The sequence below is a fragment of the Camelus dromedarius genome, chromosome 6 (assembly GCF_036321535.1).
Source record: "Camelus dromedarius isolate mCamDro1 chromosome 6, mCamDro1.pat, whole genome shotgun sequence".
Lineage (NCBI taxonomy): Eukaryota > Metazoa > Chordata > Mammalia > Artiodactyla > Camelidae > Camelus > Camelus dromedarius.
In genome coordinates, this window is record NC_087441.1 from 26,418,819 (window position 1) to 26,439,592 (window position 20,774).

Below are 20,774 nucleotides of genomic sequence, written 5' to 3' on the forward strand. Positions count from 1 at the left end.
CAAGGAGGGTGAGCACTGTCCAATCCGTTGAGGGCCTGAACAGAACAAAATAGGAGAAGAAGAGAGAATTCCCTCTCTCTGCCTGACTGTTGAGTTGGGACGTAGGTCTTCTCCCACCCTTGAATTGGGACTTGCGCCGTTAAGTCCGCTGATCCTCAGGCCTTCGAACTTGGACTAGAACTTTCATCATTGGTTCTCGCGGTTGCAGGTCTTCAGACTCAGACTGCAGCTACACCCCTGGCCTTCCTGGGCCTCCAGCTTGCAGATGCAGATTGTGGAACTCTTTAGCCTCCATAATTGAGTAAGCCAATTTCTCATAATATATTACATATACATATAAGATATATATAATATATATATATATATATATTATATATATAGTCCTATACATTCTGTTTCTCTGCCCAGAAGTACAGTTGACCCTTATTATTGAGGGATTCTGAATTTGTGAATTCACTTATGCTAAAATGTATTTATAATCCTCAATACTTGCAGGCCTTGTGGTCATTGGCAGACAAGAACAGAGCAAAGAAAAATTTGAACCACTTGCCGGGCATGTTTCTAAGTTAGGTTAGACAAAAGGCTCCACTCTGCCTTCTTGTTTCCACTCTCATATAAGGATAACCAGGAGACAGAGCAGCAGGGCAGTGCAGTGTAGTGCAGGGAGTTCCAGCTCTGGGGCCAGCGGGACAGGGTTTGAATTCCAGCTTTGGCACCTGCTAGTGGGGTGGCCTAAGGCAAGTCACTGAACACTTCTGAACCTCATTTTCACTTTAAAAAAAAAATGAAACTTTTTGAGATCGTTGTAGGATTTTTACTTTTGTGAAATGAGGAAAATAGAATTTACCAGGCTGAGTTGTTTTAGGATTAAGATGTAAACTATGTGAGAAATATATGTATACGTGTGAAATATATACATATTTCTCCTAGAAGCAGTGGTTCAGTATTTACTAACTCAATGTTTGCATCAGCTTTTAGAACACTGCTACCACAAATAGAGAGAATTAACTGTACTAACAGGTGCCCAAGGGTATCTCCTGTATATTCTTCTTTACTTTCATTGTGTAGTAGAACCCAATTTCCCTGTGACTCAGGGTAAATCACTCCAGCCACCACAATAACCCCTTCTTTGCTTGTGGCCAGATGTCAGTCTCAACTTCCAGTCCAGTGGAATCGTTGTTGTGTCTCCTGGTGGAACCCTTCCTCCCTTGGGAACTAGGACCTCTAGGCCCACAGAGCCTAAGGCTGTGTGCATAGGTATCATCAGGGGTAACAGTGAGTGGAGCCATTCCCATTTCCACCCTTTGACTCCTGGACCTGTGAATCCTGGTTATGGGAAGCACAGCACGTACTGGATGCTGATTCAGAGCACATACAACCCAGCCAGGTATTGCCACTTAGCCAGGGCTGTAAGTGACTTCGAAAGGCCATTCCTCTATTCCATCAAACTAATCACTTCAGGCTGGTGGGGAACATAGCAAGACCGGTGATTTTGGCCACTCTGTTGGTGTGTTGTAGTATCTTGTTGTTTTGATTTGCATTTCCCTAGTGACATAATGTGGAGCATCTTTTTATATGCTTAGTTGCCATCTGTGTATCTTCTTCTGTGAGGTGTCCATTAAGCCTTTGGCCCATTTCTTAATCATTTTTTAAAAATTGTTTTTGTGTATTTTGGGAAAAATCCTTCATCAGATATGTATTTTTCAAATATTTTCTCCTAGTCTGTGGCCTGTCTTTTTATTATCTTGATGGTGTATTTTGCAAGGCGAAGGTTTTAATTTTAATAAGATCCAGCTTATTAATTCTTCCTTTGTTGTTGTATCTAAAAAGTCATCGCCAAACTCAATGTCATCTAGATTTTTCCCTATGTCATCTTCTAAGAGTTTATGGTTTTGCATTTTACATATAGGTCTATGATCCAGTTGAGTTAACTTTTGCGAATGGTGTAAGGCCTGTGCTTAGATTCCTTTTTTCTTTTTCACATGTGGATGTCCAGTTGTTTCAGCACCATTGGTTGAAAAATTTATCTTTGCTCCATTGTATTGCCTTTGCCTTTTTGTCAAAGATCACTTAACTATATTTTGTGAGTCTATTTCTGGGCTATTTATTCTGTTCCATTGATCTATTTCTTCTTTCGGCAAAACCATACTGCCTTGATTATGATAGTTCTAACTTTGTTGTTCTTCAATATTGTGTTGCCTGTTTTGCCTCTCCATATAAACTTCAGAATCAGTTTGTTGATATCCACAAAATAACTTGCTGAAATTTTAACTGGGATTGCATTGAATCTAGAGACCATGTTGGGAAGAACTGACACCTTACAATATTGAGTTTTCCTATCTGTGAACGTGGACTATCTCCCCATTTATTTAGTTCTTCTTTGATTTCTTTCATCAGAGTTTTGCGGTTTTTCTCATATAGATCTTGTACATGTTTTGTTAGCTTTATACCTAAGTATTTCATTTTGGGGGTTGCTAATGTAAGTGGTATTGAGTTCTAGTTCCTACTTGTTACTGCTGAGTGGTGGTAAAAGTCTTGATTCTCTAGTAGACCTCCTCTAACATCACCTCAGCAGGGAAGTGGAGGGCGACCTCTTTACTGCCAGGTGGGAATGGAAGTCCAGGCTCCTCACACGGTCCCCACTGACACTGCAGGGCAGTTACGTCATATTGTTTCTTAGGTTCCAAGGTCTCTAGCTGGTTTGGAAGTCTATGGTTGATTTATATAAAATGTCCAGAGCATTTAGTTATACTTAATAGTCATAATAGAGAAAAATACATCTATTTCATCTTTCTGGAAGCAGAAGTCCTAAGCAAAAGTTTTAAAATTTGATAACACTGAGTATTATCAAAGGTATGAAGAAATTAGTACTGGGAGTACAAACTTTTTCAAAATTTGGCGACAGCAATTTGATAGTAGCCATACAGAAATTTGAACAAGATCAGCAATCCTACTTGTAAGAATCTATTCTTCGCAAATACTAACAAGAATAAGTAAAGAATAGGCTTATTTTAGCATTGTTTATAATAGGGGAAATAATTAGAAAAAAATCCATAAATAGAGGAATGGTTAATATGGTATCCATAAGTGAAATTATATGACTTTTTAAAAAGCAAGCTGAGAAATAAAATTTATAGTATGTTCTATACATAGCAAAATTGTTAAGTGAGGCTTCTCCATTGATTTGGGCAACTAAGGCTACAGGCTATGGGCAAAAGTTCATCAAGAAACCTGTTCTACAGTGACACCTCCAAGGAAGTGCAAACATTTGTGGGCTGACATCTCTCTTAGGGCTAAAACAACTGGGCAAATTAGTTCTGTTGCCTCCAATCATTACCCCAGTACACCCACTCCCCTTCCTCCAACCTCAAACATCATCTCAATGTTCCCTTACAGAAGACCTGGGGGTAGTGGTAGTGTAGGGGAAAGTCTTTGGAGTCAGACGCTGGTGGTTTATGTAGGATCTGTTTATTCTCCACTGACTTCCTTTGGAAAAAGGAAGAATGATGCTTACCCACCATCCCCCCCACCCCCAAAACACACAAATCAAGTAAGGGAGAGAGGGTCAGGAAAATTGCTTATAGACACTGAGGGTGCCTTAAAAACTATGAGACTGGCATCTTGTCCCCTGAAGGAATTTGGGGGATTTCAGCTTAAGCACTTCACTCACCAATCTGCCCATACACACACATGAACAGGAAAACAGAACTGGAGACAGATGAGAGTTGCCCACAGGGTGAGAGGATACCAGAGGCAACCAGGCAGATGCTAAAGGGGTTGGGAAAGCTGGACATGAAGATATAAAGACAAACTCCACTTTAAGGAACTGTGCAGAAGGGTGGCTTCACAGCATCCTCTCCCCTCCCAATATACCCCCTTCCAGGAAAGAGCCTGCAGAAGAACTTACTCTTGCATCCAAGTGAGAGGACATATTTGGACCCTTGCTACAGAGAGGGCAGTGAGGGCAAGTAAGAAGCAACAACTAATAGAGGACCACAGGGGTAGACAGTCAATAAAGAAACATCCTCTCTCATCCTGCCTTTCAACCTCACCACCAGAGAAATAAGTTCTTGAATAGGTAGAGAAAGAGGTAAGTCAGACGCTCCCTTGACTCCAACCAAGAATTCCAATTCCAGGAATCGATCCAAAGTAATCATCTGAGAGACAATCAAAGATACAAGGATATTTAATGCAGAATTAGCATAGGAAAAATTAGAAACAACTTATTAATAAATTATAGTTTATACATTAAATGGAAAATTGCCCAGTCTTTAAAAATTATGTTTCCAAAAAATTGTACGATATGGCAAAAAGCCTGCTTAATAAAATTAAATGATGAAGAGTAGAGTATGAATTGCATGTACAATATTAACCTAATTTTGTTATGTTTATCAACCTATATCTCTGGAAGTAAACCTTTTCTTTCCAAATGTTTTAAAATAATCATAAATTGTTTTTATTATCAGAAAAAATTACTTAGGAGCAGTTTGTTTTAATTTGGCAACACCTATTTTGGGACCATCTGGTTTGGGGGTAGTAAAAGTCGTTTCTGTATGGCATACAAGGTGAAATGTTGTTTTTAAAGGTTCTTGGGGATGGAACGGAAAGGCAAAAATTTGGAAAGAAGGTTACTCCCTCCTTCAACATCTGCACAGTTATAATAATTTAAATTTTTTCATGTTTTCCTTCTGCCTTGCCCAAAAACAAATATTATTTTTTTTTAAGTTGTATGTTGATCCAAAAGGGGTCAATGATATAAGCTAGTAGAGACGAGAGAAACTAACTCATGTGAATCCCTCATTCTCTTTCCCTGCTCGATGGTTAGACTCCCCTATGCAGGTGAGAGAGAAAAACAGTTCAATTTAAAACTCAGGCCAAGTAGTGATCGAGGTGATTGCTGACAGGGTGTAAAATGAGAAGCAATTTGGTAATACGTATGAAGAACCTAAAGCATGAGTCATGCTTTTGGCCCAGAATTCTACTTCTGGAAAATGCAGACAAAGATCTAAAATGGATATCCCCTAAAGTGAAATACAACCTAACTACCTGAAAATCGTGGAATGGTTAGCTAAACTGTGGACAGGATACATAAAATTTGATAAGACATTAAATTTTTCAAAGGTTCAGTAGGACTTCAGAGAGTACCATGCCTTTGGGCCATCATCCTCTTTTCAGCCATATTTTGCTTATCCAGTCATTGGTGGAGGTAAGCCCAGACCAGGGTTGGAATGGTAACTAAAAAGATGTGAACGTATAGTTTGTTTCTGAATTTTCTCTAAATATTATGTAACATGTGGAAAAGGAAATCATTCTAATAAAAGAGAGTCTTAGAAGAAATCTCACGTTTTTTTCTTGGTTCTGATGGTCAGGGCCATTAGAAATTCTAAAACTGGTTATGGTACCAGCATTTTCTGGATTTTCTACATTTAGTTGAAACTGGTTGGGCATTTTCCTGGCCAAATACCAGCAGTCTGGCTCAAAGACCACATGAAGTGGTTTTCTAGAGTTATGACTTTGTAATTTAATGCTGAAAGGATCTTTAGAAACCTTGCTGGTGAAGAAATCAAGGAACAGAGAGATTAAATGATTACCTTCGGGTCAGAGCAACTTATTGACAGAACCCCTAAAGCTCAGTCCTATCTACAAGCTTTTGAAAATATCACCTTAAAAATATCTTATTCTAGTAAATTAGAATGTTCCTGATAATGTGTTATTGAGAAAGATAGTGTAATTCAGTATCATATAATTTATGAGTTGATTTATAAGATTCAAAAGAGAAGAAAAAAGCAAAAGACAGGTACTGGAGACAAAAAGCTTTGGGAAGTTCATAACTGTTTGAGGGGAAGGCGGGTAAGAAATAAAAAGTTAAGCTCAGCTATCATAGGGCATGACTGACCCTTACGGTCCATCATCCATAGTTTTGATGTTGATCTTCCAGTAATGAAGATAAGTTTCTGCTAATGCACCTGTCATATTCTGAAAATGCTTTCCTTTGGACCAAGAGAACATATTTGTAAAATGACTTCCTGTATCAGTGTGGCATAAAGATGGCCCACCATGTGTAGCCCATCTCCAAATGGTCTGATATCCAATTTTAGCTTTAGGAAAATAAAAGCCTCCAGGACAACCACCTTGGAAGCAGAAAGGGCCATTTAGAAATCACTTCCCCAGATATTTGTCCACTACTGGGAGGCTGGATAGTCTGGAGTAGAGGCCATGCTCTGTGTTGGGCTAGCTTCATGAATGACAGGCTGAGGTGTCTGCAGCACTAACTTAAGTGTGACAGAAGCAGCCAGTATATCCCGGTAGCCCATTCTTCTGGAAACTGGCACAGTATGTGATTTTTAGAACCCAAGACTACCCTGCTCTTTCAGGTCCTTGCAGAGAAGAGATTCTGCAACTACTGGAGAGGAAGACCTAAGCTGGAAATCGAGAAGGTGTCATCCTATCAATTTTCAGTGTATAACACAGGATCTTGTATAAGTGGGCCCTAAGTAATGATTCATGGGATGAAGTGAACTATTCTATATCATCATTCTAAGATGCATTATTTTCACATGTCTAAAACTGAGCTGCATCTTAACATTGGTCTATTTGTTTGAATTTTCTATATTGTTGATATCATCCATGTTGGGCTTAATTGCCATTGAAAATGTCTTTACAAAGATTACGCAGCATCAGGAAAAAAACGTTATTTTGTTATATAAATAATAAATATAATTTTGTTATGCAGAGCAAGGCATAGAAATAGAGTGAACTAATATGTAGGAACAGAAGTATTTGTCATTGAAGGAATATCCATATTTCCATACTTTCTTACAAAGCCACATCCAAATGCTATACAGAACTTAAGAAAAGAAGTAAACCATAAGTAGATGACCCCATTACATTTTGTTACTGAGATACAGGCAACAGATTGTCTGTCACATGCTGTATTAGTTTCCTATGGCTGCTATAACAAATGACCACAAATGGTCCTTTAGCACAATGGAAAATTATCCTTTCTCACTTGAAGGCCAGAAGTTCAACATCAGTTTCACTAGGTCAAAATCAAGGTGTAAATATGGCTGTGCTCCCTCTGGAGGTTCTATTATCTATTTCTTTCTATTTATTCTTATCTATTGCAACCCCTGGTGGTTGCATCACTCTAATCTCTACCTCTGTCTTCACATCACTTTTTATCCTCTGTGTATCTAGTCTCCCTCTCCTCTTTTCTTATAAAGACACTTGCAGTGGCACTAAGGGCCCACACAAATAATCAAGGATAATCTCTCCATCTCAACATCCTTAACTTAGTTGCATCTGCAAAGACTTGTTTTCAATTAGGGTAACAGTTTTCAGAGATTAGGATCTGATATCTTTGGGGATACCATTTCAGCCCCTTACATATATGTTCAGCAAGACAAGTAGAGTCAGAAAAAACTCCAAATTTCTAAGAATAGGCAAAAGAAAGTTTTTTTTTTTTTAATTTTCTTTGTTCTTTATTCTTTCTTTCTTTTCTTTATTCTTCCTTCTGACAAAATCAAGAAAGGGTAAGCACTGAAATTTGCAGAATGAGTATCAGTGGTTTAGAAAAAAAATCACAGTAATAATAGAGGGGAACTCTTTCAATAATGTTTTTGGTAACCAAGAGGACAAAATTGGGTAGTTAATCACTAGATATTTACAATTCAAAGTGGGAGATGATTCAGAAAGACTAGACTCTGAATAAGAAGAAGTTTTAGGAAAACCTTGATATGGAAAATTAATTGTAAAAATAGTCCCAAATCTCACACTTCTCTGTATCCATGTTCAGTGCAATGTGATTGCAGCTTTCCCCATCAAGATGTAGAATCTGTTTCTCCATCCCTTGAATCTAGGATGCTCTGTGAGTGGCATTAACCAATAAAATGCAGCTGAAGTGACATTATACAAGTTTTGAACCCAGGTCCAAGAAGCTTGTGAGTTTCTGTTCCCTTCCCAGTTGCCGTGAAAGCAAGTACAAGCTGGCCTACTGGATGATGAGAGATAGGTCGCCCTGTTACCCTCATCATCTCAGCCAGGAGCCAGCCTGCCATCAGACATGTGAGTGTGGCCATTGTTGACCAGCTAGCTCTTAGACAAATTGCCATCCAACCACAGTTACATAAGCAAGTTCAGCAAGAACAGAGGAGCCCTGTTCGGATCAGCAGAACTGTCCAACTGACAGCAATAACAAATTCTTACAGTATAAAGCCATTGGATTCTGAGGTAGTTTATTATATGACAAAAACTGATACATAATGGGTAGAAAAATCACAGATTTTAATGACAGTAAATAAATAATTTGGAATGAATTGGATTCTGAATATAAAACAGATTTTTGGATTAACTAATTTATTTTGCCTATAATTTGCTTTTTTGTATTATTCCTGGTGATAGAGGATAAAAAGTATACTTATAAGTAAGTCTAAAAGAGATCTTTAAATAAATATAAAATAAAAATTATAATAGAAAAAGCTTCATGTCATGCTTTTATTGTAAATATTTTTTTCTTAGGGTGATAAACATCCTTCATTTGTTTTACCTTAGGGAGTCTCCTAGGTTCAAGGCAGGAGCTCATTTCAGTTTAATTAAATAGAAAAATTCTGTACTCAGCTTTCTGCCACTTGTCCACCATTTAACTTGCAGTGATTTACTTCCTCTCCCAGTATCTCAGTTGCCTTGTATGAAAAGCAAGCATGATAATATCTCCTGGTTAGGGTTGTTTTGAAGATAAAATATGATAGTGTATATGAATGAGCTCTGTATAATGCAAATGGATGAAGAAGATTAATAAAACTAAATCTACTCGGCTTAGTATTTTCCTAGATAATCCCAACAATAGCATTGGCGTACAAGTGGTGGTGATTTTTCTCAATAAAATTATTCTATTCCATAAAACAGGTCATTGGTTGTATGAATGTATGTTTTCTTGATGCTGGTATCTCTACCCTCCTCCTGCATCACAAATACAGTGCTACCTGTGAACATGATCTTTTCCCAAACACGTTGCTCACCACTGGTGCAGCAGAATAAAACCAGGTGGCCCCTGTGCGGGCACCTCAGCCCTGATTGCATTAGATTACATTTGTAGCAAACAGATCTGGGATTCTTGTCTCACCCTGAGCCTCCTTCTCAAAAAACCTTCCCCAGCCATCAGCCAACCTGTCCACCCATCCCCAGCCAACCACAGCTGATGGGACAAAAGGCATACAACTGATCTGAGGAATTTCATCAGAGCCACTTAGAACAAGCCTACAATAGTCCATACGGATATTACTTACTATAAGAATTCCAATTAAGAGGTGCTGAGACTAAAATTTCAGATAGCGAAGTCTGCAACTACATGTTCTTATACAATTGGGATCATAGTCAGCAACCTAACAAACCAGTCCCATCTGAAACAGACAGTTCAGAGGGAGTAGAAAGTAAGTCAGTGCAGAGAATCAAAGGAGAAAGCACAGAAGACTGGCAGAGAAAGCAGAGATAAGAGACCAGAGAGCCCCAGAGAGAGAGGAAGGGAGTTTTACTCCTGGCTTTCAGTTTCCCAATAGATTTTCCCAACTGTTTATTTTCTGCCTGGAGATGTCAGCCAGATTCCTTGGACTATCTTTACAATGCCTCATTCCGCTTTTTATTTGAGCCAATTTTAAGGGATTTTTGTTCCTTGTAACCAAATGTCCCTATTGGTTTAAAAAAATTCCCCTGGGTTTAGAGATGTCTTGGATTTCTTTTTAGTCCTTGATGGGAAGAGAAAGAATGCTTGTTAAGAAAAAAAAAAAAAAAAAAGATAGTGGAAGGAGCTATTGAATGGGTGACAGATGCCTGAAAATAAAAGATTAGAGGGCAGCAGAAGATTGTGGGATTCCCATAAAGTGCAAAAGAAGAAAAAAAAAATTCTAAAAAGATTCATTAGTGAATAATCCCAGGAACCTAGCAGAAAAGTTTAGAGGTGACTGGACCCCGGCGATAAGAAGAATACTGAAGGGAGATACGCACTGTTTTGAAAGACACCGTACTTAATATAGACCTTTTCTTGAGGGCTAAAGGGGGAATCCACGTGTAGAGAGGACCAATATTTCAGGTTAATTTCCCTTCAGCAGAATTGATGGTGATTTTTTTCATTATAGATTTATTTTTATTATAGAATAAGTGTCTATTACTAAATTCTAAAATTAAAATTAGATTGTATATTTATAGCAACGCAACATGAACTTACCTAGAAGACAGAGGTAGTTTTAAGAAGCTTATTATTAAGCTTTGTACACTCAGTCCTCTTCATTATTTACCATGTGCCTGTCATTGTGCTAGGGGCTGGGAAACCAAAGTGAACCAGCCAGACATGCTCCCTGCCCTCATGGAGCTACTGAAGATAAATATAAACTGAGTAAAGAAACAAAGAAATAATGAGGAGAGGGTGTAGCTCAGTGGTAGAGAGCATGAGGTCCTGGGTTCAATCCCCAGTACCTCCATTAAAAAAAAAAAACTGAATGAAAAAAATTATGATTACTTATTAATCAGGTTATAAGCACTAAAATAGAGTGGGATCCAGTGAAGATAAGGTGATGAGATCTCACTAAAGAAATACAAGACCTGAATGATAATCTATTTTAATTATACTCAAAACAACCTGAAGCGATTAGATTATCACAAGAATTCAATAATGCTATATAATAATTACTATTCTATTTAATAATTGCTATTCACTAGATATTTATTTAGGGGAAATGCATATCATTCTTTTAGGCACTTTTATACCTTAATGACCAGAAGAAGGGGAGAAGAGAGGGAAAAAAACCAATATTAATTAGTGCCTGTCACATAACCAGACATAACCACATACATTATCTTACTAAAGTGGTCATCATTATACCCATTTTTCAGATGGAAGAGCCAAGGTCTTAAATGGTCAAATTTCTTGTCCAAGGACTCAGTCAAAAGCTCTTTCCAGTACACCATCCACTAGATATAGATTTAACCTATGTCTGTAAAAGGCAACAAATTACTTCCTTATTATCCACTGGATTAATTTTAAAATAAGGTCTTTTTAGTCTTGTAGTCTACATTATAGTCTCAAATTAACATCACTCTTCCACCTTTTCAGCTAATGATTCTGACCTAAGGGCCATATAAATTCAAAACTTCTAATGTCATCTTCTACAGAAAGGGAAAGAACAGACTTCATCTGAGTGGGCGGGGGGCGGGGAGCGCAGTTCAAACATCCCATCCTGTTTATGCCATCGGGTCCCAACACGTTTGCTTGCTTTATTCTTTTCTCAAATGTGCACACAGACTTCAAATAAGAGGTTCAATTTCAACTTGACCGTGGCAACAGCCCTACCGTCAATTTCTTTGCCTCGTTTGCCCTCTATCTTATCTACTTCACGGTAGCCTCTGAGAGTTAATGATTCACTCACGATTCAACATTTATTGAGGTATCAGGCACTACGCTGGGTGCTGGGTACAAGGATGCGGTGGTGTTGCCTGGAGGAGTCTGGTCTCATAACTCGATGACATTCTGAACTGTTCCCTCCGCCCTTTCCACCCTTTTCTCCTCGCTCTGTCCTGGGAAGGAATCTTTAGCCTTGTCCTCGGGGTGGTTAATCTTTCCGTGAACGGGCTGGAGGGTGGGCCAGCTGAGGCTGCCAGATCCGAAGATCAAAGGCGCCTGGAGCCTAGACGCCTGGAGGAAGCCAGCCGGGCTCTCAAGAATGCCGCTGGCACCCCGCAAGCTTCCAAGGGCATGGCCAGAATTTGGAGAAAAGGATGCAAAGCTAAGAAAGGAAGTTCGACTCGCCAGCTGGGTGGGGACCACTCCTGTCCTTGCTGGCTGAGCTGGGTTATTACCCTAGAACCTTCCCTGAGCGGTGTCTCCGCGCGGGACGGGTCCGCCTTGGCACACGCTCTCAGCTGTTTCGGAGGCGGCGCCCGGAAAGTGATGTGGACGCTTGAAGCGGTGTAGGCTGGAGCTCGGTACTCGGAGCCTCCATTCTTCTCCCCCTGCATACTTCCAGAAACTCGTCTCCCGGATAGAAAAGCCGCGGAGGAGCGGTTCCCTACTCCGCCTCTTGGCTCGGGTCCCTCACCTGCCCGCAAGCTCCGTCTGGCAATCACCCCTCCGCACCCCACCCCAGGCCGACTTCCCACCAGCCGGAAGCACAGGTCCCCACCCCAGAGCAAACCCACCTACTCCCCCTGGAGTGAAGGGGCAATCTTTGCAGACCTGGTGCCCAACCGAGAAGTGGCAGGGGTTACGAGTGCCAGGTGCCCAGATTTCTCTCCCCCTGAGGGGTCGCAACGGAGCCAACAGCAGCCGGGCCCTAATCCATCCAGGTCTTTACTTCATCACCCGATGACTGAAATCTCTTTGAAGGCCCAAGAGGAGCGCGTACATACTTCCATAAGGGTCGCGCAAATCTTTTATTTTCAGAAGACGAATGGTTTGCTGTCCTGACTGGTACTTAAGCTTTAATAATACACTATGCCATCATGGAGTGAATAGGAAAGTAAATGAAACTGAAGTTCAGAACATGCAACCTCAAGAAAAAATAATTCCCCAATATTTTCTTTCCTCTGCCTTAATGTCTTTGTTTATCTAATGAGAGAGATCCTCAAACAGTGATTCTTGGTGTGTGATTTCCAGACCAGCAACATCATCATCTCTGGGGAACTTGTTAGAAGTGGAAATTTTAGGGCCCCACCCCAGATCTCTTGATCTGGAATACAGGTGGGTGGAGCCCAACAATCTATTTCCAGGAGCTGTCCAGGTGATTCCGACACAGCTGGAGAACCACTGGCTTAAAAGCCTCCCTGGGCAGTATTTCCCATTAATTGCTAAGTATAACAGTAACTATCGACATTGTTTACTTCTTTTAGAAAGAAGTCTCTGATGTGACAGTGGGAAAACCTGCAGGAAGCACAATGAGTTGCCTGTGCAAAGTCATACAGGCGATTACAACATGAGAGGGAGAGAGAGAGGGAGAGAAAAGGGACTTCTCCGGCTACAGTCCACTTTCAGTATCTGTCTCTTCTCCTGAGAACTCACAGACATGCTTATTTGAGACATATCATTTTCCTTCCAGGCTTCTGCAACTTGCTTCGGTCATTCTCCTGGTTCTTTCTGAAAGCACCTTCTAAGATAGTTTTGATAACGAAGAGGTTACAGACAGGGCAGTCTCCAACCCTTACTCACCCCTAACTACCTGGCTTGTAGTAAAAGGGGTCCCCTACTCCCCCAGCTGCTGCTTGCTGCCTATTGAAATGTAGACATACCAAGTACCTGGCATGATAGCCTGCAGTCACAACTGAGGGGCAGAAGAGCACCAGACACTGGGAGGTAGGGCGTAGTGGGTGTGGCAGTGCTGATGATCTGGTGGAAGAGAAGGGCCCATGGGAAGGAGAGATGTTTAGACTGTGGACGTGTGTGTGGAGGGGTGTGGGACCATCACAGTGCCACCTTCTGGGACTAGTGGGAGCCACCACCCAGTCATTCCCACCATGTTGCTGGCTTTTTTCAGTGGACAGCCCTTGGGTCCCCAAGTGTACCCAGGCCCGAAGGCTGAGGCCCCTGTGCTCAGGGCTTCCTGACAGCCAGGCACCAGTGTAGTCCTATTTACTGGTCCCCAACACTGTTTTTGCTCTCTGAATGTTTCTGGATTCTGGATTTCTAGGAAATAGTCATGTTGGTAGAAAGCTCTGGACAAATTTGGAGAACATTGAGAGGGGATAAATGTGTGTGTGTGTGTGTGTGTGTGTGTGTGAGAGAGAGAGAGAGAGATTGTAACTTTCAACATTGCATCGAAGACATGTTCTGATTCCTGCAACAAAAAGACCATCTCCTGTGTGTTATCAACACACCCTTTTGAGCTTCCTGCCTGAACAGTTTCAGGTCCGGTGTGTATAGACAGCTTACCGCCAGCCACTTAGTTAAAGTGACCAATATTTGCACGGATCTTTTCCTTTACAAAGCAGTTGCCAAAATATGATTTCCTTTAAGCCCCACTAAGGCTTTGTGAGGCACAAGATGAAAAGAGTGAGTATGATTATTATTATGATTATAATCACATTTATCCCCACTTTTGGACCTAAACCTTTTCAGGAGAAAACTAGTCGCACAACTAGGGCTTAACCTGCGCGTCTCGCATACACAGATTCAGGCCTCACGCTGAAAGCACAGGCTGCAGACTGTCGGTGGGAGGCAGGAGGACTTTTTTTTTTTTTAGCAAATCCATTTGCGGTTAAGGGTCGACCCAGAATGATCAAGCAGAAGTTTCTTCTCTAGGGGGTGCTCAGAATTTTGAGCATTTGTTTGTAAAAACGTCAGTGGGAGCTTGGAAAATTTGCTGAACGTAAATTGCAGACAACTGAATCTTTCTCGTACTCATCTCGGACTTGAGCTCCAGATCGTCGAGGCGAGGCACTGTCCCCCGGGTAGAATTTGGGAAAGATGGAGGTGGCAGCCGTAGCTTAGAATGCTCTCTTGAAGGTCAAGTCGGGGAAGGGGGTGGGGGATTAGTAGAGAAGACCGACGCCCTGAGCGGTCCTCCGACCGGGCTGCAAACCACAAGCACGTGGATAGGAGTTACCGGTGTTCCTAGCTCTTGGAGGATGGTAATGTGGTAACTACCCTCGGCAGAGACCATTCCTCCCGCACTGTGGTTCCCCGGGTCAAGACAGGCATCGCCTGCTCCTTCCCTGCTGGCCTGGCTGAGGGCTCCACCCCCTGAGCGGCCTTTGGGGTTGGTTGGAGGTAAGTGCAGGAGCGGGGGAGCTCTTCCTCCAGGTACCAAACTGAGACAAGAAAAAGGGGGAAAAATCTAAAAGAAAGAGCAAATGAAGCGGAAGTTTCAAGGCCCTCTGCGAGGAATAACAGTATAAATAACCGAAGACGTCTTGTAAACACTGCGGTCATAACCCCGAACATTAAACAGCCCCGGTGGCATCTGGCGCATCGGCCGCCGCGGGCTGCGCTGGGGCAGCGAGGGAACCCGGTCCCAGGCTCCTCGGACTCGCCTCTCTGTTTATCTCAACTTAATCTTCCCCAACGAGCTGTTCCGTAGCCTGGAAGATGTTTAAATTAAAATCCAGTCCTCCGGAAGTTGTGGAGGGGAGCTGAACGCACTAGCTAACGTAACCGAAAGGCAGGCATGTGCGTTACTAAAAGTAATTTATCAATTATTAATAAATATATGGTATAGGTTGCAGCCCTTTGAAAATCATAAAACACATTCCAAAGGGATGGAATTTACATTTTTCACAGTACCCATTATTTCTTCACTAGTTTGTAATAAAGCTTGCTTGGGCTCTTGTCCGCGCCTGTTAAGTTATAGACTGTGGGGTTTACCTTCCTGCTGGTGTCAGCAATTAGACTGTGAAATACCTGAAAATCAAGATTTTCCTTTTCTGCTGTGTTTTTCTCTTAAAATGTGTAACTGTTAATGACTTTAATCCTACCCTTTCTTTGTTTACAGTTACATCATTTCTAATTGTCTTGAAAGTAACCTACAAATCCGAGAGACCAGTTTCTTTTTGAGGTTTCAGTGCAAAATATGGTCCACACCTTCATGGTGGAAATCGCACTGAATCATTTTCTACCTCTAGAAGTTTGGATAGAGGTTCAAAAGAACAACTTTATTATCTAGCTCCCCCATAGCTCCCACCTTTCTCTTCCAAATATCTATATATATTTTAAAAATCACACCAAATATCAGGGCTTTTAGCAACATAAAGGAAGATTTATTTTTGAAAGTAGCAAAACTTGTTTGAAAAAAATATATTTTTAAATGAATTACTTTATAAATGTGACTGTCAAAGTCAGCTATTCTATGATCTACATTTTACAACGTATTGTACAAAAGATACACATTGATAGGCTCTTATTATCTATTTATATATTTATAATTACATATTGCACTTGGACCAGCAAGGCTCGCAGAATCATTCACGGTAGAAGTTAATAAAGTTAAATAGATGGGAATCGTTGTAAGTACAGTTGATGTCCTCTGGTTTGGAAACGAATCTCCTCGTCGCTGCAAAGTGTTCTCGCGGGGTGGGACAGGGAGAGGAGCGCTGCAAGGGGAAAGCAGAGACAGAGAGCAGGGAGGGCAAGGGTCGTCTGCCTTCCCGGGGCCCGCTCCCCCTGGGAGCGCGCCTTTCCCAGACTCGCACCTCCAAGGTCAGGACGCCGTGGTTCCACATAAGCGACTCGCGGTCACCACTTCTTTCAGGTCACTCTCGGGTTTCCCGGCCACCATAAAGGGCCACGTCTGCAGGGGAGAAGAGGGTGGAGGTAAGTGGCCTTGGAGGAGGGGTGGGGCGGGTTGGGAGCTTGAGACCAAAGGAGAGGGCGCGGTGGGAGCAGGCAGTGATTTGGAGACACCCGTTATCTCTGCAGTTTCCTCGTTGTCCTAGTGAGCCCTGTGGCTGGATAAAGCAAAGAGCAGCGTTGGCGCCAAGTCACAGCTAGAGCTGGTGGAGCAGAGAGAGGCTGGAACTGAAACCCAAGAGAGGAGACCCTTGGAAAAGCCAGAGTGGCTCCCACCTTCGGCACAGCCCAGCGGAGGCAGATGCCACCGTGAGCCCGAGCAGGGAAGACGGGAAGGATCTCGCGCCACTGGGCACAGGGTTCCAGGTGAAGCGCCCTTCTGGCCCTTCTTCTGAGGCAGTGGTCAGGCTTCCCAGCCATGTCTCCACATCTAACTTTCGTTTCCTCCATCACAAAGGAGGGCTGGAACCACCGTTTCTAAATTAATTGCTAGCTCTTCAAAACAAATAGTGCTAATAAAAGAATATACTCGAGTATTTTAAGATCCTCTTCCCACTGGACTGAGCGAGCATAGCTTTCTCTTCCCTTCTCCGTGATGTTTATAACAAAGTTCACTTAAGTTTCTTATTCAAAGATGAAAGCAGCAGAGGCAGCTGGGAATGAAGACACTACTCTCATTTCAGTTACAGATTTTAAAAAGCTGTTAACTTGTTAGAAAAAAAGAAACTGACTCTTAATTGGAGAGAAAAATATTTTTGATAGCAAAATGTGGTTTTGCATCCCCCTCCTGCCCCCAGTCCCTGAAACCAATTCAGGGAGAAGACAATTCAAGCCTTCAAACCTCTCTCACTAGTGCTGGCCGATAAGACCACTTTCAAGAGGAAAGCCTCTCCTTCTTATCATACATAAACAGAAGGGTAGTTAGTTGTTGTTTTTCTTTAGAGCCTGGAAGTTTTAAAATTAAGTCAAGTGGAAAAGGGAATTAAAATATATTTCTTAAACAGTAGGATGCATTTGAGAAAAATGTTAGGCTCAGTGAACGTGACTTTTTAAGATAAAAAGTTACATGTTCTTAAATTTTGAGGTGAAGTGACCTATTTTAATATTATTTATTACAGTAATATTCGTGAGGATGTACTGATCGTGTTGATATTTTCTAGACCTTCTGGGATTCGAAAATATTAATCCACCTTTAAGAAAAGCGCAGAATATTGAAGTAGTTGGGAGTTTATTGTACAATTATGGGGTAGCATGAATGTGTTCATATCTAATGGTCCTATATATCTTGGAAAAGAAGGAGTCGGGTGTTTTTATTTACAAGAATTAGAGGGGCAAATCAAGTTCTACACTTCAGCTAAAAGAATAAAGGGATTCACAAAATACCTCCTCAGCCCGCAGCATCTTGTCCGTGTTCTCTCTGTCACGCACTAGCCCAGAAGGCGCTGGCGCGAGTGTGAGGGATCCCTCCTCTGCCAGCTCAATACGCTTGCAAACTCCTAATTGGGCTGCCACGTCAAACCCTCGCATAAATCACCGCATTCCGGCGGCTTGTGAGGCTGAGAGCGAGGGCCGGGTGGGGATCGCCTGCACTGGTCCCCTAGAGGCACTGGCTGCGGTGGCAGAGACTCATGGGTCCCAGCCCGGAGCGCACACTCACACCGGGGATCCACTGCGGGCGCTCTGGCCCCCGGGACGCCGCAGCGGCACCGGAGAACTTACCAGGTTGACCGGATGAATATAACCGTTCTCGTACTTGTCGTTAGCCAGGATCTGCCTCAAGTGGGCGATGTAGCTGGATGCCAGCCTGAGCGTATCCAGCTTGGAGAGCTTGGTGTCCGGGGGCACCCAGGGCAGCGTGGTCTTGAGCCTGGAGAAGGCCTTGCTCAGCACCCGCATCCGGGCCCGCTCGCGGGCATTGGCCGCGTTGCGCTGGACCTGCTTCCCCTCTTGGCTGACCCCGCTCAGGGGGCTCTTCTTGGTGGGCGCCTTCCTCCTCTTGCCCAGGCCGCCGCGGCCCTTCTGGGGAGACCCGGTCTCACAGTTGGAGCTCTCCTCGGTGCTCTCGTTGGAAGTCACAAACTCCTTGTTCGAGTCCATTTTCAGCCCATCGCAGTCCAGCATCTCCACCTCTTGAAGGTCCTCCACATCGCTGAGGGAGCCGGTGGACATGTTTGGGGGAGAGGATGAGAGGGAAGGGAGAGAGGAGAGAGACCCCGAAACCAACGGACCCCCCCGAATATGGAGTGAGGAGCGGCCACCTCGGTTTGGGAGCTGGAGCTGGGGGTCTGGCTGGGTCTCACACCCCTTTCCTCGTCGCAGAGTTGTGAGAAGGAGCCGCGAGGGCTTCTGCGGGCAGGAAACCGACGCTCTGTTTCCCCACCCCCGGAGTCGTGGCCTTAGAGGAGTGTGAGAGAGCGCTGAGGAATTTGGTGGACACTAGGAATTTATCTGGGGAATCGAGAGGCGGATCCTTGCAGCCCAGGGGAGGGGCCTGCCGGGCCCCAGCTACGGTCTTAGACCCCTTTCACAACCGGAGGGAAACTCTCACGCAAAGCCCCTGATTTCCAAGTTGTAATGTAAATCAAGTCAATTGCAGGACGCAAATATCGGTCACCTACTTGCACTCTGGGCCGGCGGGGAGGAGCAGGCCCCACCCACAGCCCCTTCCCGGGGCCCATCTCCCAAGGCCTGCTTTCCCTCTTAAGAGGTCATAGCCGGTGATTACTGAGAACTTTAGGAAAATGACCACAACCTTTTGCTCTTTTTGGGCCTTCCACCCACACATCTCACTAGCAGTCCCTGGTCCCTCTTTCCCCAGAAAACATCAATTAAAATCCAGGCAAGGATCAACCGCCTACCGCCAACACCCTATAAGAAGACTCTGGCTTTTCCCAGGTACCTTCCCACCTTAACTGAGGTGAATTAAAACAAGAAGAGCTTCATAGGACCTTTAGGGTGATGGCAGAGAAAGCACCAAAAAATCCATCTGCACCTGGTGACTTTAAAGATATCAAGGAACTGCCTGTGTGTACACAGACAGACCAGATCATTGCACACTCACACACAACCACACACAGTTTAGGGGAGTGCGGGGAGTGAAATAGAATAATACCGATGTGTGGGAAGTATTTTGTTAGTTGATCATCGTTTCTTCATGAAATTAAAATTTGCCCCTAAATTTCTTTCTAGAAATGCATCGAATATTGTCTTAAGGATGTTAGTTGCTCTCAGACATCACCTTGCCTGAGACTTCTTGTTTCCTCCCTCCAGGGCTGCCTGCTGACTGCCTTCTCCTGACATCCTCTTGGCTACCAGGGTTCCACATGTGAAGCTGACATTACAAAACACTAACCAATATTATCCCACTGGGAAATGTTCTTTTCCATCCCCAGTGCCAGCCCTGACCATCCTTCCTAAAGAAGAAAATCTGGAGAGTTAAGCAGAAAAGCAAAGGGAACCAGAAACCAAGGGATTGAATGACATTGATGAAATGAAATCAGAAAGACAGAATGCATGCATCTTTCTTACTAGCTCTTCTCCAGGTTTTCTTTCTTGGCAAGTAGGCAATGCAGACAAGAAGCTGGAGCAAAATGCCAGAGCGGCTTCTGAGCTTTCGGCTCCGGGTCTGCACCCCTCTTCTGCATTAAGATACCATATCTCTAATCCTGGGCTCAGCTGGGAATTCACTAACCTCTAACGTTTTGTTTTGTTAGCAGGGTTTTGTTTGCTTTCCCCCTGTGCTGTAAACTAAACAGATTGTCAGCAAATCAGTCTTTATTAATGAATTAGTGAGACACCGCCCCCCTTAATATCTTTGCCCAGGATCCAAAATTTGTTAATCACCAGTGTAGAGATTTATGAGCTCTCTTATTTTCTGTTGTTTGTGCAGGTGGAGATTTAAATGACCATATCCACTACCAAGATTTATTGCGAGAGTGATTGATGTTATAAACCAGGAAAAGGACTCTTCCCACAGCAGGGATGACAGAACTATCAAGTTGAAGTTGCCTTTGTCCTCATGCACAAATGACCCAGTACTACAACACAGAAAGTATAATAATTTAATCTGAGATCCAAGACAGCATTAAGAGAACACCCAGCAGGCCTGTTAAACGTTTCCCCTCTGATTCCCAAACTGCTTTTCTTTGATTTGCCCTCCCTTTTCTTAGTCTTGGTAAAACATGAAAGTTGAAGTTATTTTTAGACTGAAAGAGCTATGTGAAAATGGGTTGGCCAATACTTTGTGAAGCGCGTGAGAGCATGTGTGTGTGTGTGCCCGTGCGCATCTTCTGAGCTATCTGCAAAACAATCGCAGATAATTTATTCATTTGGGCTCTAGAATGGGATGATATTTAAGAATCAGAACTATGGCTTTACCACATACCAGGTTATTAAAATGGGAAGATTTTGCTTGGAGCACTCTTCTGACTAGAGGAAGAGAGTCTGGTTTTCTGAGACACTTCAGCTGGTCAGCTGCTGTAGCTGTTTGGGGAGATAGTAACAATCATCC

General features: G+C 42.9%; 1 protein-coding gene across 2 annotated transcripts; it reads right to left on the reverse strand.

Moving 5' to 3' along the window:
- Window positions 1-15,713: 15,713 nt before the first annotated feature.
- Window positions 15,714-18,696, reverse strand: TCF21 (transcription factor 21). Of its 2 annotated transcripts, XM_010988696.3 has the most exons (3): window positions 17,984-18,696; window positions 16,168-16,265; window positions 15,714-16,068 (listed from the first exon to the last, which is right to left on the reverse strand). In XM_010988696.3, exons 1-2 carry the CDS (start codon window positions 18,431-18,433, stop codon window positions 16,176-16,178), a joined length of 540 nt encoding a protein of 179 aa, XP_010986998.1. In that variant the 5' UTR covers window positions 18,434-18,696; the 3' UTR covers window positions 15,714-16,068; window positions 16,168-16,175. The 2 variants fall into 2 exon arrangements, with proteins under 2 accessions (XP_010986998.1, XP_010986997.1); XM_010988695.3 differs by having other exon boundaries at window positions 15,714-16,265; window positions 17,984-18,695.
- Between the last annotated feature and the right edge of the window lie 2,078 nt (window positions 18,697-20,774).

Excerpts from the sequence above, each read along its gene's own strand:
- TCF21 (XM_010988696.3), bottom strand. The coding sequence starts at position 18,433 with ATGTCCACCGGCTCCCTCAGCGATGTGGAGGACCTTCAAGAGGTGGAG. Across the intron at positions 16,266-17,983 it reads ATATTCATCCGGTCAACCTG|ACGTGGCCCTTTATGGTGGC; the intron begins GTAAGTTCTCCG and ends TCTCCCCTGCAG.